The sequence below is a fragment of the Chiroxiphia lanceolata genome, chromosome 6 (assembly GCF_009829145.1).
Source record: "Chiroxiphia lanceolata isolate bChiLan1 chromosome 6, bChiLan1.pri, whole genome shotgun sequence".
Classification (NCBI taxonomy): Eukaryota; Metazoa; Chordata; class Aves; order Passeriformes; family Pipridae; genus Chiroxiphia; species Chiroxiphia lanceolata.
In genome coordinates, this window is record NC_045642.1 from 14,464,987 (window position 1) to 14,482,026 (window position 17,040).

Here is a 17,040-nt window from a genome sequence, read left to right on the forward strand (position 1 = left end):
CTCCTATACTAGCATTTCCTATTGCCACTGCTTGAGATTGAATCCTGAGCTTGGCAGAATATTGGTCTGACTCAGGTCATTCACGTTCTTAAAATTTTAGGAAACTAGCTTCATTTGAAATATAGCCAAAAGGTATTCCTTTTCCATAGGAAAAAAACCCCAAAACAACAAAAAATAACCCATCTAGTCACTTTACAGTGATCCAGAATCCTTGAAGTCAAAAATACCAAACAAGAGGTCCTTGTGGTACCTACCTTGGAAGGTGACATACTCACCTCTAAGCCCACCTCTGCTGAAAGAGAACCCGGCTTAACATTGCTGATAAAAATGCCTGGTTTTTGTGTCGGACCACTGGAAATACTGGTAATATAAAAACCCCAAAACATTTAAAGGATGATACTTATAGAATAATACAGCGAATAGTTTTAGTTGTTTAATCAAAAATAACTTACGAGAAAAGAATATTTATGGCATGAGCCTACTCTGAAACAAACACCATAAAGGTTTATCATCCTGCTTTTTTTATTTTTTACACCACAAAACTCTTATTTAAGAAAAAGTTGAAGAAAAATATTCAAGCTTCTAGATTTTGCCTTAGATGTTGCAACTAACATAGTATACTGACCTACACCTTCTAAGGGACACCAACAGTATTTGAAAGCAAGCAACGCAATGAAGAATTACTAATTGCTTGCATGTTTACTCACTGAACTGCAGTATACTCTGTGTATAAAACTGTGTTATTTTTTTAGGATTTTGTATTAGAAGTAAGAATGATGTTTCAACCAGAGGAACAACTAGCTTGGAAACTTTAAGCCGCCATCTAAGCTGGGCCCAAACACAGAAACTACTTTTGTAGATTATATATCCAACAAGTGATGTTGAACCACCCTTCCAGGTCTGTAAATAATTTTTAGAAGTCTTTATATCCTCTAGACAACATGAAAGAAAACTCCTGGCAAATTCAACTACATATTCCTAAATACATAAACAAATTCTACAATATCCCTTCTACCCCAAAACTTCCATAACTAATGCAAGGACAAGAGTCTGAGAATCAGAGAATCATACTTCTAAAAAACCCCTGCAGATTCAACATTAATTTTAGGAACTGGATATAGCTTTATGATGGTTTTTGTTTTGTTTATATCAGAAATTTTAACACAGGTATTTATGCTTTGTCTAAAAGTAAGTAATATATGCCACAGATATCCTGTTGTTGCAGTTTGCCTTTCTGATCCAATATAGATCTTTATTTTCATGATATCACAGCAACAAAGGATGGAAATAACTGCCTTGAATGTCTCACTTAATAAACCAGTGACATTAAATAACAAATGTCTACGCACCTGCATCCCATGCCTTTTGTACCTATCAAGCTAATGAAGACTTTCTTCTCCTTACTGTCTCTCCCTCCAGAAGAAGCAAGTCCAGCAACACTGCCCTTTGCTTCCTATAGAGGGATTAAAAAATGTTGCAGATATTACTCTGTCTTGAATTCATATCAAGACTACCATAAAATTTCCTACAGCCAAAATGAAACCCTGCCAACATCAAGATAAGATTCCTCCAAGGTCCTATCCTACTGGAAATGAATGTGAATTAGAGTAACTTCAGTGGATCTGCATGGCTAAGGTGAAAGACTGAACTTATCTATTTGGAGAAGATTACTTAAATAGTCAAACTTGGTCTTCAGAAAAGGCTGAAGAAAAATTAGAGGAAAGTGATATGGCAAAATAATCATTTAGTTGTTCCCTAACAATAGGGCTGGAGAAATACACAATAGTGCTGACTATTGAACTAAGCCTTTCTTCCTGAAAGCGAAAGAACAGTAATTGTGGTATTTCTTTTCACTGCTGCAACCCTTTGCATTCAAAGTTTTCATTCCTCCCCTAATACACCTAATATAGGCAAAATAATCTGATAAAGATTTATACAGTAGAAATACAGGCTGGGAAGTCAATAAGCTCAAGCAAAATAAAGCACCAATTAATGAGTAAAAGCTATTTCATTTGTGTTCTGCCCTTTTCTTACCTAATGGTTCTAGAATAATTTCCTATCACAAAAAATGTTTCTAACAGAACACTTGTAACAAGATATTGCATCATAGAAATACAAACAATAGTTTCTATGATAAGGTCAGAGGAGAAACTGTTTCAGAACCATTACAGATTTCCCAGAAGGTATGTTAATAAAATATTGATCTCTTACCCCAGATTCTGACACAAACTGATCTACATATTGCCATTTAAGGGGTTCATCTGCTGAACTGGAAGAAGAAAACAATTTAAAATAATGGTACAAATAAAAATGTACTCAAGAAACTACTTTTGAATGTGGTCTTCTATTTTGCATTCACAACTTTCTTTGGATACCATTCACAACAACTGGTTTATTTGACAGCAATTTAAATAAAACATCAAACAACAATACAATTATTTAAGCTAGTAGAGTTGGTCAAATATAAAATTGATCAAACCTCTTTAAGTGAAACAATTTTAGGAAACTCTAAGAAAGACTGTAAAACAACCATAACAACTCGAACAGTTTATATAAATGTCTATGCAGACAGATGTCTCCCATCACTAAAATTCAAACTTAAAGATTCAACTTTTCAACAAAAATTAAAAGTGGACAATAATTGTTAATTTTTCTAAGCTCTGAAGCAATTCTCAGATGCTACATACATAAAGAATCAGTGGTTCTCTCTGTTAAGTTAGGTACATCAATAATTAAATTTCCAGGAAATATCCATGAAAAATGAGGAAATAGAAAAGGGTTAAGGAGGCAACCGGCATAAAAAGTCAGATTCATCAGAGAAGACATCTGCCCATTTATTACAAAGAAAATGACATTTTAATCAGCATTCAAAACATTTTCATAATAAACACAGGTTCTTTGGATACAAAAGGTTAAGTGAAAATAAGTGATCTAATTTGTTTTCACATGAAATACCCTTACCTTTTGACAGGTATCATGCCAACATCTGAAAAAGAAAAATTCTCTGTTAAGTTTCTACAGATCATCAGCAATCTATTAATAAGAGTCAGTAATCTATTAATAATCTTTGGTGATAGAGGTGATTTTTTATGTTACTTACGTCTTACTTTTATGGACACTATTTTCTTTGTACGAATGAGGTTTATGACTTCTTCATGTGTGCACGATGAAATGGAATATCCATTTATACGAACTATCTCATCTCCAACCTCAAAAATGAAAGGGAGAAGAAAAAATAATTGTGAATTAATATTTTAAAAGGTTTTCAAGCAATAATACAATCTGGTAATAATTTTGATGCAAAGGTTTGATACTGTTGAGTTCTGAATACTCTCTGAATTTCAGGCAATGTTCAGATCAGATTTACTTGTATTTGTTTAGACTTGATATTGAACACTAAAAGGCAGATTAGTGGCCAAATAACAATTTTATAAATACTATCTAGTCTCTACATATCAGATTTGTACTCCACAGATTGCCTTAAATACAAGGTCCATGTGTTAATTTAAATAATTCTGGAGTGATTTTCTTCCTTTACACTTCAGCAGTTTAACTTTGCTTTTACTATCTGTTTTCTGAGAGATCTTCTTAACTATTTTTGATCAATAGGAAACTTTAACTTGGTCTTATTACCTTGCCTGATTCCGGATTCAGAAAATGCATTATTTTAATGGTGTTTATCTGCTTGTTTTTTGGGGGGGACCATGCTAACCTTTATTGGCAATCAAATGGCAGCACCCCAAGAACATGCCCTGGCAGTGTTTAATCTACTAGTGTAGAATAGACAGGGTGGCCACTTCTACAAAATTTCAAATCTTATTTATCAGAATACAATCAAGAGGCTTCCCTTCCTCTAGTATAAATCCAAATTTGATATGCTATGATGACTAGACTAGAAATTTCCAAGTTTCTATAAACTCAGCTAGGGAGGCTGAGAAGAAATCAGTGATGGATACAGTGCCCACTCCATTTAAGGTTGAACCTTATGAGCTGCTCAAGATAAGACTGAAAAATGCAGGTCCTGGCTAGACCTTAACAAAGACTTTTACTTAACGTGAACCACACGACATGGCACTATGAAAACTAGAGCACAACTCTTTCCACTAGGCACCACAAATCAATCCACTGCACAATAAGATATACAAATGATTACCAGGAAACGACTTTAACAAACCACCAACAGTATCTTCTTATACCTCTGTACTTTGATCTCTACAAGGACAAAGTCAAATACTTGGGCTTCACTGCTCTCCGGTCCTCTAAACTGCTGTGAATATTTATTATGTAAAATGTATCAAAATGCCACGCTGATAGTTGATGGGACTTTTCTCATTAATGTCAACAGCACAGGATTCTGTTTTTAATCAATGAAACTTCATGTGCCTCCTCACAAATGTGTCTGCTTTCATGGCAGCATTACGGCTGGTTAATGATTGCCTAAAACGTTCCATTTGAATACTCAAGTTTCAAGCTCCCAAATTTCTTTTTAGTCTTAAGTCTTCCATGCTGTTATCTGCATCAGGCTGATTTCAAGTTTCAGCAAAGCTAAAGCAACTAGTTTGAATCAAGAAATCTGGGTGGAATGCATTGTCATGCTCGTTAAAAAGAAATATCTACAATTATTTTGTTGCAAGGCTCTGTGCTTTCACTTTAGGTCTGGAGAAGGTCCTTATGTTACAAATTAAGACCACTATTTTTACAGTCTTAGTGAAGACCTTTATTGACTGAAAAGTTTAGGGGAAGAGGCAGGTTCATCATAAACAGACTTCATGAAAGTGAATAAAGACTGGCTATACTAGTTCTGATCTGGGGGGAACTGCCCCTTCATCTGCTTGTTTTGGGACTGCCAGTGCACCAGTCCCTGGTACCAAGATCAGTTGTGAACATACTTTCAACTGCTGCTAAAGAAGATCAGAAAAGCTGGCTCTTCCAGAATGCCAGAGGCACAGGAGACTCATCAGACACGTGAAGAAATGAGAAGCTTCATTCAGCCCTAACCACTCAAAAAAAATTGTCTTCGTGCAAAACCCAAACCCTGCTATCTGCTTACAGAATGGACTTCATAAAGAATTCACGAGAGTATTACAATAAATATTGTAATCTTTAATGCATTTGTCAAAACTGTGCCACCTTAGATAACCCTGGGACCTATATTTTTAACGTAACAGTTTTGGTTTTTTCTTTTGAGCCAGATACTTCTAGTCCAACTTTACTGTCACTGAAATGACAGAGGTAATGGCATCAGTCTTAGTAGTCTACTGTGGCTGTACAGACTAAATCACACAGTATATCCACTGTTTTCTCTATCACACAAGGCTGATAGGAGTATCTGTGACTGAAAAAATTGAAGTCACAGTTTAGGTCACTGAGGAGTAGCTTCCTTGTACCTTGGTAACAGTTTTAAGAAAAAGGCCATAGCTGGAGATCCCTCCTTTGACACTGCACAGCTCAGTGCCGAAGGTCCAAATTTGCATCACCAGATTTATGTGAGAGGAATGAGTGGAACTGGGAGTAGGAATTCCTCAGGATAACCTGTGTCTTAGAGATTGTCACATTAACTCACACTGTGACAGGTCTACTCTTGTGTGACAGGACATTGGGTCGTCATCTTCTGCCTTTTTTCATATGTAATAAGTACTACTGAACCTTCCTACTGTGATCTGTTCAATTGAAAAAACCCCCCACAAACAATAAAACAAGAAACTACCCACTTCTTTACTTGTTTCACAAGCTTTTCTAATTCTTCTGAGAAGTGCCACATGCTCTGCAATATTACACAAAACATTAACAACACATCCAGTCTACCATCATAGCTCATGTAGCACATTTTCCACTGAAGATCAAGATTTTTATCTGACACAAAACAGCATCATAAGGCTACAAAAGCACAGAAAACACAGTATGTGACTGTGCTGCAGGAGAGAACTCACAGGCAGGGGCAAAACAAGAGGACTGTTGTCTCCATCCCCTGACAGCGGGACATCCGCTCCCTCTGCTGGGCATCCAAAAAATCTCATCCAGGGCAATGGCCTGCATTCTGAAGAGTTTGAATGTTTTTAAGCCAGCCAGACTTTTAAAATTATCTTTAATAAGAGCAGAAAGTGGTCAGTAATGAAGGGTTTTGAATGTTCAAACTGTAGTAGAAACGCAGAATCTGACAAGGCAAAGTACATGGGATCTGCAGTCTAGAGTTGCACAGCTGATAGCTCTCACTATGAAAGAACACTCACTTAACCCAACTTGTTCCAAACGTTCAAAACCACATCCATTCATCCCACAAGCCTGGTGGCAATGCAATTACAGTCCTCTTTTTCCTGAAAATACACCACTAAATTCTAAGCTAGTTCCCCACCCCAAAACCAAGAAGGTTTATCTGAAACAGGTTCCCCAGGGACATGGTCATGGCCCCAAGCCTGCCAGAGCTAAAGAAGTATTTGGACAACACTCTGAGGTACATGGTGTGATTCTTGGGGCTGTCCTGTGCAGGGTCAGGAACTGGACTTCGATGATCCATTTGGGTCTCTTCCAAGTAAGGATGTTCTACAATTCTAAAAATTTACTCTAGAGCTGTTTCACTGCCTTTGACACTTAGGAAACTCACTGTGAATAGCACGTTTTTAGGACTGGGATTAGAACTGGAAGCAAAATGGCTCAGAGACAAGTCAGACTTGTGGTACTGTGTATAAAGACTCATAAGCTCTACAAACCATAAAGACTTTCAGCTTATTTAGGATCCTGCTGGTTATACTAGTAGGAAAGCAAGTGACCTCTGCTTTTCAAAGGAAGGTAGAGTTCCTTAGTGACAAAATGCTCAAAATGCTTCCTCCATTCCCATCTCTGGCCTCTCTCTGGATTACTCACTTGGAAAAGTACTGGAATTTTGTGTATAACTTTTCTCTTGATCTTATGTACTGGGGGGAGGGGTGTTTTTTGTTTGTTTTTGTTTAGTTCAAGATCCCTCATTTACTCACATCTTCCACATCATGCAGGCTATAACAGACCATGGAGTCTGGCTTTGCACAAACTCAACTCTTTAAAAGGATAACCTAACAATGTTTTTAACTGAAATGCCTTAACAAACAAAAGTACCCCGCTTTCAGGACTGCAAATGTCAGTGCCATCACGGGGCTTCTGGATCAGCAGAACTTGTGCTGCTCTGAGGATGTCATCATTCACTAACCAGTCATATCTGTTAGTATTATATCATCTCCCTAAGAGGTACACACTTACAAAATTATAAATGTACACAAGAGCATATTTTATTTTTCCCTCCTCTATCGGAACAACCTTTCCCTATACAGATATTTTTAACACTCCCCTCTACTAGACTGTCATTTAATTTCTGAAACTCAGCACTCTTCATTCAGAGTAATGACATTTGTATTATTGACTGACAATTACTGATGGTGCTTTAGAAATAACCCAACCTAGGCTGAACTACAGGAGATGTATAGGCACATAACAAACCACTTCTCTTTAGGACATTTGAACAGCTTCTCCTGAACAAAGTTGTCTAATATTGGGGTAATTAATAGCTGTTTTCATATATTTTGTTACTTTTGAACTGGTACCAACCTAATGAATCTGAAGCAGTAGAGACAAAAGTCTGGAGGACTGAGTAGAGTAGAACACTAACAATTAGTTTGGTATTATATATCACAGTTTCTCCTTTCCCTATTAAACAGGGAGATGACAATTTTTCTATAAAAAGATGCAAACCTAACTTTTCCCAAGAGAAATGCCTATTATTTGCAACTTTTAGCATAAGAAATATAATATATAGTGCTTCTAGGAAATTGAAGGGTTCATATAATAACATCAATTGTTTCAAATTTCACATTTTGTATACTTTGACCACTTTCATCATTCATACCAATCTCCATCTCTTTGTATTCAACAGAATCCCCACACACATAAATATCAGAAAGCAGTGTGGGGGGGAAGATGAAGTACATTTCTCCATGAAAGAACAAAACACTTGCAGCCTTTTAGAGAAACTGTAGTCAAAAAAGGGTCAAAACTAGAAGCGCCACAGTGAGCCTCCATGATTATTCAGTCATTTCAATGTAACTTGGGAAGCACTTCAAGGAGAAATCATGCAAAATGAACTGGAATTTTTTTTAAAGCAGCAGGATGTAAAACTGACGGTATAATAGAAGATCATTATACCTTTCTCAGACAGCATTTTTAGGATAGAAAATGCGTAGAGATTTAGTTAAATAAAGCAGGTAGGTGAAATTTCAGAAGCAGTTGGCTTTACTGTGAGACAGCAATTTAGAACAATGGGCTGCCTGTCAGGTCTTGTTATTCAGTGAGGTTCAGAAAGTGCCTAGTGCCGCCTATTATTCAGACACTTTAGGCTGAGCTTTAACACCACATATCAAAAAACAGAAATCAGGTTGCAAAGCAGGAGCTGCAAAGCACCATCTGCTCATATTAATTCATATAATCTAAGTCCAAAAAATTCACAGTCAGTCTCAAGTATACTTCCCCCTTATTGTCCCTACTATGTGTGCAAACTCTAACCATGTCCTGAGTTGCAGTATAGCTTGTACAGCCCAGCCCTAAGATCCTTTACAATCCCATTCATTGACACTAACATGTAGTGCAATGACCTGTCACAGCCTTTTTGTGTACTGAGAAATCAGGAAAACTGACATCCTTACAGGAACACAACTGAGCTTAACTCTTTATCTAGTGATTGTATCAAAACATTAGTCTGAAACAAGCTGAGAAGCAGAGCTGCAAAACAGCATTAAGATGTACCTATTAGAGTGACAATTTAAGACAGTGGTTATTAAGTCCTTTATTGCTCAGCATCATTAATGCCTTCCAGTATTTTCCAGGAGATGTTTTCAAAAGCCATATAAGCAACTGACCTTTGTCTTTTTCTCAGTTTTCTAGCATGGAAGAAGGATGCAGCTGGAATCTCTCTGATGAGCTAACCATAACCCAGGAACAACTCTTGTCTACACTTCCCATTCTCACTGTCTAACATAGTAGATGAGGTACATGAATTCGTGCAATGCAAACTCTGAGATGGTGCATTAATGCCCTTTTCTGGAGTTACCGACTGGTAAATCCCAGGCTTAAAAGTAGGTTGACAACACATACAGCAAAGTGTTTGTGGTGTCCTAAAACACCCCCTCAGCTCTAATTACATACAGAATTTATGGTTTTGTTCTACAAAGGAGTTTCTAAAGCACCCAGGGAGCCAGTCATGCATCAGTCCAGAGCAGACTGACAGAAGATGGGACTAATTCAATGGTGATCCTAAATCAGATATACAGCTATGAATGCAAAAACAAAAGGGTACACACATGCATGCAAACAGAGAGCGGAACAGTTATTTAAATTGCAGAAAGCTCTCAGCATGAGTTACACAAACGTGAAAACCTAACTTAACTGCCTTATTGACAGAGACTTATTTTTACTTTTTAATGTAGGAGAGTCATGGCATAATGCTGAAGCACATCTACAAAAAAATGTAAGTTCAATCAAAAACTGCAATAAGTCATGCCAGCCCAATATATTTTGTACTAATATTAAACATAATCCTTAACCATCAATACTTTCAGCAAATATTCAGACTCGACAAATTAAAATTAGTCCTTCCACTCAAACTCAGACCTTTAATACACCTTATCAGATTCAAAGTCATAGAAAGATGCAGACATCTGCCACAGCAATTGTTCACTTCTCTCTTCACTAAGCAATGCCACATTCAAAAAGCAGCCAAACACTCAAAACCTCATGAATGCAAATTGCGTAAGTACTGATTTAGAAAAAAAGTGTTCCTATACATAATTATTTTTTCCAACCTCGTTGGCAGGTTTGTGTATCTAAAATGTAATCACAGAAAGTGCAATTCTATGCAGTACAAAGGACACTGGAAATAGTTAAAAATAGCATCTTTCTTTTATTGCATAAACCAGAACCTCCACAATTTATACATGAATTTCAAATAAACATTCCATTACAGAAATTATATCTGTGCAAAGTGGAACTAACACTTTTAGTATTTATAAGACCTATTCAGAATTTGGCAATGTAAACCACTCTTACACAGCCTAGAGATCTTTCTTTCCATCTGCGTACATTTAACTATTGCTACTCATGAAGTATAAACATTCCAGAAAAATCTTTACTCTTCACAAATTATCATATCCCAAATAAGATAAAAAAAAGGTTTACATATCACTAAAAATGGTGAAATGAACAGTGTTACCACTTGTATAATGGTATTGGCTATGGCATTGACTTACGTACATATCTTATGGATTTTATTAGAAGAGACAAAGAGCTCCTTAGCAATAGTAACTTCTAAATGCTAAAGAACAATCCTTAGTGCCTAACATTACATGAATATAATTCTCTTACCTGAAGTCCAGCATTGTCTGCCTGTCCTCCTTTAACTAACTGGGAGATGAAGAGGCCACAGCCGAATTCCAGTCCACCTCTCACACTTATTCCAAGCCCTTCAGGATTCAAACGATCCAATCTCACCTCTTTCAGCTTTCTGCAAAAACAGAAGATACTTGACTGTTCAACTGAGTAACACCTTGTGGCAAATATGTTTCATATGGAAGTTGGACATTATTTTTCCTGCTACATGAGTCAGGCATTTAAAAAAGCAAGTGAACTGAAGTTTGGATGGATGCGTATTAGCTAAAGACATCAAGTATTATTCATATGAAAAGACATCTGCAACCACTGAATGTATCTGCTTCCAGAGGGCTAGAGCTGCAAGAATTTTTTTATTACCAAATGCAGGAAAAACAAGAAAATATTTTTTTTTTTTTACTCCTTTATCCTGCTTTTACTAGATTAAAGCAGGTGGTAGACAATTTCAGGTAGCTGTATTTCTAGCAAATAAATCAACAGTAAAATAACTATGCCCAGCTCAACACTAAACCAATATTTTACTCTGAACTTACCTGGAAACCCAGTATTTCCTGCTTGATTTAAGTCAGCTGCATTGTTCTGCATTTTCTTACCGTGATCGTTTGGGTGTCAGCTGATCATATTCCACCTGGTGTTTTAACGGGATAAGTGGGCGGATAGCATCAAATAGAGGCAATCTGCTTGGCTCATTAATCACGAGTTTTAGGTCCCCCACAAGCACTGGAAGATTCATAGATCTGCAAAAACACAGTGAGGAAAACAAGCGCAGGTAAACAACACAAAGCATTGTTTTAAAAGTTACTGTACATGTGGCTTCGATATTTGCATGTCCTTTCAAGCTACTCAACAAGTTATTTATGCAGATATTGGTTTAGCCAAAGCAAAACAGTCTCTCAGAAAGCAAGCCTTCTGTAAGTAAAGAAGAATAACAACTACTTGCTCCAAAATAACTGAAGTCTTCTATACGTTGACTTTATCTTTTAAGATCATGCACATCACATTTATAGGTGACATCCTTAATTTCATTCTCAGACTCCCCACAGGATTTATGGAACTGTGCAGAAATAACTTTCCAGATTAGACATACCTGCCTACTAGATTTTTTTTTTTCCTTACCAGTTAGGAATCCTTGTAAGTAAATCTAGGCTACAAGCTCCTTTCTTTCCTGAACTTAGGGGACTGAAAAATTGTTTCAATCCAGGAAAAAAAAAGCACAATGATCCATTGTTAGAGCAAAGACTCGGCTTAAATTTTAATTTTTTTTTTTTCCAAATCAAATTTGAAGGATGATCAACCAATAAACAAAACCTATTGACAACTGTCAGCACTGTGATAGTTATACATCTTCAAAATATACTTTGTTGTACAGCTGCAAGAAGTGGAGGAGCTCCCTAAGGTTCAGTGGAGTTATCCCTACACAATACCAAGTTAAATTTACTCTGTGTTATTTGCTGTTCCCTTTCTTATAATTTACATTTCCTGACATACAGTATTACAGATTAGAGGTCAAATACTTCTGGAAATGGTATTCATAGTGAAGAAGATATTAAGTCTTTTGACCTGGAATATTTCACCATGTATTTCCAAAAAGTGATACATCATAAACATACATTCACAGACATACTGAGAATTTTGCCCAAGTCATTGCAATTTTGGAAATTAAAGAAAAGTTGCTATATGCATTGTTAATTTTCTAACTGCAAGAAGATTTTAAATAATTCAGAGCTACTGAATCAATCAGCTTTCCAAACAACAGCCTTTATGAATGGAAAAGCAATTAGACAGACCTGAGTGAAACTGAATCAGATATGCAGTTGAATACCCCCATAACTATAGCTCAGGGCAAACATCAGATGGAAACGGCTACATTTCAGTCAGCTGAGATGCTATTAATTACGATATGAATGGAAACAGTGTCTATCAGAGCCACTTCTCTATGATGAGTGGAAAATACATTCTCATCTTCTTAGAAAAACAATGGATCAGAGACTGATGTCATTTGCTATGATACAAGTCCGAAGCAACTGTGGTTTAAATCAGTTCAGCAAGAGGATTGATAATAGGCCTATCACCTTACCAGTTTTTTACCATTGTGTTGTAATAAGCCAGAGTCATTAAACATGATAAACAGAGTCCAAGACTAAATTTTTTCAGCTTTCTGAAAAAACAGTTGCAAATTTTTTATCTGAATACTTAGCAAAAATTTCTGCAAAGCAATCTCAATGGAAACCTCTATAGCAAATAGGTAACCATTATTTGTTTCCTAAGAACAGTTTTATCATCCAGGTGCTTCCCCTCCCACACCCCCCACATATGAATCCACCAAATTCTTTTAGAAAACTACCAAGTCAAAAAAACAAAGTAACTTTATAGGTGCCTACAGGTTATACTGTGAAACCGTAAGATGTCATTAAACAGGATAAAAACTATTACTTCAACTAATTTTTTAGTAGCATATAGAAAGACAATTTAAAATCTTGAATATTCACTCTTTAAATTTAAAAATATTAGTAAAATTCTACACAAACACATATAAAGCTAGATCTTACTGGTGGTACATCCGTAGCACATCATAAAGATAATCCTTCTCCGCTTCATTGTCGATTAATAGATTAACCTGAAAACCCAAAGACATTATCATAAATCTGACTAAATAGCCACAAATGTTAAACATAAGAGAGTTTCACAGATTCTTAAGCTATAGAGCAAGGACTTAATCAAGGAAGACTTAAGACTTATATTTAAGATAAATATCTTTTTGTAACAGAGCATTACCTCACGAAGTCACACTTATAGCAAGATTTTCTAAAACTAGTATTACAACAATTGGACAAGGTGGCAAATGCTGATATATGTCTATGCAGTGGTAATATTATTACAATAATATCATATTTGTCTTACCTGAAAATCACTGTACTGTTGAATAAATGTCTTCAGAAACCTTTTTGGCCATTCATTAATGTAGCACATGCTGTCACAGATAAAACCACTACACTGATATAATTTATGTTCTGTTGTCCAAACCACCAGTTTCAGGATCTCACTTATAACATTATGCAAACTGCTGCATCTCTATTCCTCTCTGCTCCAGCTCTTAACTGATAGAACTTGTTAGTTATTCTTTCCTCCCCCACCAATAGTACATTTACTTAAACCAGTGTCATGTTACTATGCCGGCTCTTGGATAACTACAGTAAATTAAAGCAAAAAAACCCCCAAAATTCTTATATGAGGAGTTCAATTTATATTCAGTGATAGTGAGACCCCCACTAATCTTACTTGCAGTGAGAGGTCACATCACAGTAGTTTTACATCTGAAGAAGCTTGATGTTTAGGAAAACAATTTACATCTGACCTAAAGGCTAATATTACTGTGACGTGAAGACTGAGGAGCAATTTGCATACTTAAAGAAAGGCACTTTCTTTCTAGGTTTGCAATGGTTTGCATTATGTTCTAAACTCAATACATGCTTCACATTCCTTTTGTTCCACTTGGCTCTCTAAAGCCAGTAAGACTTCACATACAGGTGGTTTTCTGTTACTTGTCTCCTCCGGAAAAAAAAACACTTTCAAAACACCGAAAGGCCAAAAATCTACATGCAGGTCAAGACTGCTTGACAGTAATACTAGTGAACAAACCAATTTATTCACAGTGAATTTCAAAGCATAGAGGATAAAGTCTGCCTTAAAAGGAAATAAAACAGTTGCAATCAAAACTGACTGGGCCACGATACTGAACACAGACTCAAGTCAAGGTGATACATGTAAAAATGAGTCCAGCATCCATTTTTCACTTCCTCAACAGGAAAAACATAACATATAAGTCAGTTTTGGCTGTGGTATACAGAACTCAATTTCCAGTGCTAGCTAAGGTACTTTATGAGCAGTGTCTCACGAAGAACATTAAATGTTTAAGCACTTCAACCCTACACAGCTAAGGGTAAAACCATCACCATCTCTTCTGCTGACAGGGAAAGCAAGGAGTAACAACATTCCATTTTTCTCCTGATATGCCAACTGATGGACACGTCCCCATCCCCTCTCCAGAAATGGAGATCCATATCTAAATTCTGCTCTTTCTTCTCACAAAACGGTCAGTCTTGCTGTCTGATTCCTGCACTTCTCACCCTGCATCAGCAACTTCCTACAGTCCTCACTGTAGTAGAATTATTTAAAATTCTAGAACATAAATAGTTGTTGACTCATTACTGCAGAATATGCACTGTTTTTCATAAAAATTATTAAGAAGTGTTCACAAAACCTGCACTTACATAAAAAAGAAAAATTGAATCTGTCAACAAGTCTACATAAGTTTATTCAGTAAAATAGAAGTTGTGGGGAGTAAAAAGCACTTTTTGGTGTGGAAAAAGTTCAGGTTACAATGCACTACTGTAGAACAAGCCCAATCTGTCAGCTTTCAAAGAATAATATACATTTCTATTTAAGCTACGCAGAGACTGAAACACTACTGAAAGAAAGGAAAGAGCTGGTCAATATATTTGGATATATTACATACTTTACACTGGTACTTCATTGATAGGGAAGACTGATTAAAATTCTAAGAAAAAGAAAAGAGAAAGTAACAAAGAAAACTCAGATCCTATGGCAGAACATTTTTACTGGTTTGTCACAGAAAAAGCAAGCATTTAAGCCTTTGGATGCCACAGAGGCCACTAGAAGCAGGATGATACAAAATAATTTAAAGAAAAGACCTGTTACAGTATCCTCTAACTAAGATAAAGTTTTCACTTATATCTGCATCCTACCTATTTGCAGTAAAGCTGAAAATACATCTTACGTTATCGGGGTGGGACTTGAATGATGTATGAATTATAGCAGCAATGAAAGGGAAAAGGTTTAAAGTTCAAGCTGGTAACCATCTGCCTAGAAACCAGAGTCTTTATAGATACATTGCCCAACCCACTGCTAAGTTATACAGTAATAGGTAGCAAGGCAGAAATAATGTGCTAGATGGCCGCAGTCCTTAATGTTTTTGAACTTCAGTTTGACACAAAAGTGTTTTTTGCATTCCCTCTACTTCAACCTAACAATCTCTTAGTTAATGGGTTTATTACCAGGCGACAGATACTTCTATATAACATTACATTACTTTGAAGAAACTGTGTTTTCTAGCTGACTAAAAGAAAACCGAAACAAAAAACCAAACCAGACCAACTATAACCTCTTTCATAAAAACAAACAAAGAAACAAAAAACCCCAAACAAACAAACCAAACCCCAAACCAGTACTGAAAATTTTAATCTGAGAGAGTCCTAAATGGCTTCGCAAAAAACATCTCTTAAACATGCAAACTATTTTCCTCCTCCTTTCCTTAATTAGAGCTTTTTGAGCTTCCTTTGCTCATATAATTTTGCGCTCTGCTGAGCACTTATTTAACCGGGTAAATGACAAAATGACGTGCCAGGCAGACCAAGCAGCTCCATGTATCAAATGCATTTGCACATGACTGCACATGCACAATTGCACTGGGGAATGTTAAGGTGGAACTGGCTGCTCGCAGGGCTGGGATGGGCACTGCCAGCGCCTGGACTTCAGCACCTGCGCTGCTGCCTTGCCCTGAGCTGGACCGGGCGCGACGTGGTATTAACATAACACATTCAGTCAAGCTCCGGAAAAGCTCCTGCGCTGGGAAACGCTCTTCCTTTCTCTCCCTCCCTTTTTAGGGGTTTTAACTATCCCCGCGGAAAAGTGGGCGGCAGCCGCCTAAGTCCCCCGAACTTCTCCCTTCCCCGCCGCTCCCTCCGGCAGCGCCGCCAGCCCGCCCCGCTGCCGGGAGCCGTTCCCGGGCCAGGGTGGGCTGCTCTGCACGCAGCCTCCGCTGGCCTCGGGGGGGCGACCCCGGCCGTCCCCGCTGCCTTACCTTGTGGCGGAACTCTCGGGCGACCCTGCGCTCCATCGTGCGCGGGTGCGGGCGGGGCGCGGGGCGGGGGCGGCTGCGCCGGCGAGGCCGCGCCCCGGGGCGGTGGGAGGGACGCGCTCCCGCCACCGCCTCCCGCATCCTCGGCCTCGCTGCTGCGGGGGTGTCATAATCTGCCTGCCGCCCCCAGCTGGGGCCGTTTGCGGCCAAAACGACGGAGAAAGTAAAATTTAAAAAACAACCAACCAACCCCCCAAAAAACCACACGTACACGCACGCCCTCGCGGAGCGTTACCTGCTCTTTTCCCTGGGGTGGATTCCACAACCAGTGCTTCTCGTACGGCACAGAGCTCCCAATCCAGACTTGTCTCTTGTATTTGTAGGTATGTATGTTATGTCACTAACCCTAGGAGTTAAGAAAAGCACGAAGATGTGAAATTTAAAGCGTACTAACACCTGGATTAAAAAAAACAAAACTCAAAACAAAACAAACCAACCAACCAAAAAAAACCCAAACCAACCAAAAAAAAACCCCTCAACCCCCCCACAAAATCCAAACAAAACCCAAGCCCAAACAAACAGAAAAATCTGCTTCAATAAATGACCATATTGTAAATAACCTCAAATTTTTTTCTATTTTTTTAAACGTAAGCAGGGTGAATCTTACGTACTACTGTCTGATTTCCACCAGCCTTTCCCACTAACAGAATATTGTTGCTTACAAATAGAGCCTCTGACACGGCCACTGTGAGTAACTC

At 37.6% G+C, this 17,040-nt stretch overlaps 1 protein-coding gene across 3 annotated transcripts in view; it reads right to left on the minus strand.

Moving 5' to 3' along the window:
- The window catches only part of USH1C (USH1 protein network component harmonin), a 48,212-nt gene extending 31,843 nt beyond the window's left edge, over window positions 1-16,369 (minus strand). For all 3 annotated transcript variants that reach the window (XM_032691583.1, XM_032691582.1, XM_032691585.1), the window contains exons 1-9: window positions 16,286-16,369; window positions 12,954-13,021; window positions 10,998-11,141; window positions 10,381-10,519; window positions 3,101-3,209; window positions 2,962-2,986; window positions 2,212-2,269; window positions 1,350-1,453; window positions 276-360 (exon numbers count right to left, since the gene is read on the minus strand). In XM_032691583.1, the coding sequence (XP_032547474.1) occupies window positions 276-360; window positions 1,350-1,453; window positions 2,212-2,269; window positions 2,962-2,986; window positions 3,101-3,209; window positions 10,381-10,519; window positions 10,998-11,141; window positions 12,954-13,021; window positions 16,286-16,321 (768 nt within the window). In that variant the 5' untranslated portion in view covers window positions 16,322-16,369. The remainder of the gene's footprint in view (window positions 1-275; window positions 361-1,349; window positions 1,454-2,211; window positions 2,270-2,961; window positions 2,987-3,100; window positions 3,210-10,380; window positions 10,520-10,997; window positions 11,142-12,953; window positions 13,022-16,285) is intronic.
- Window positions 16,370-17,040: the final 671 nt, after the last annotated feature.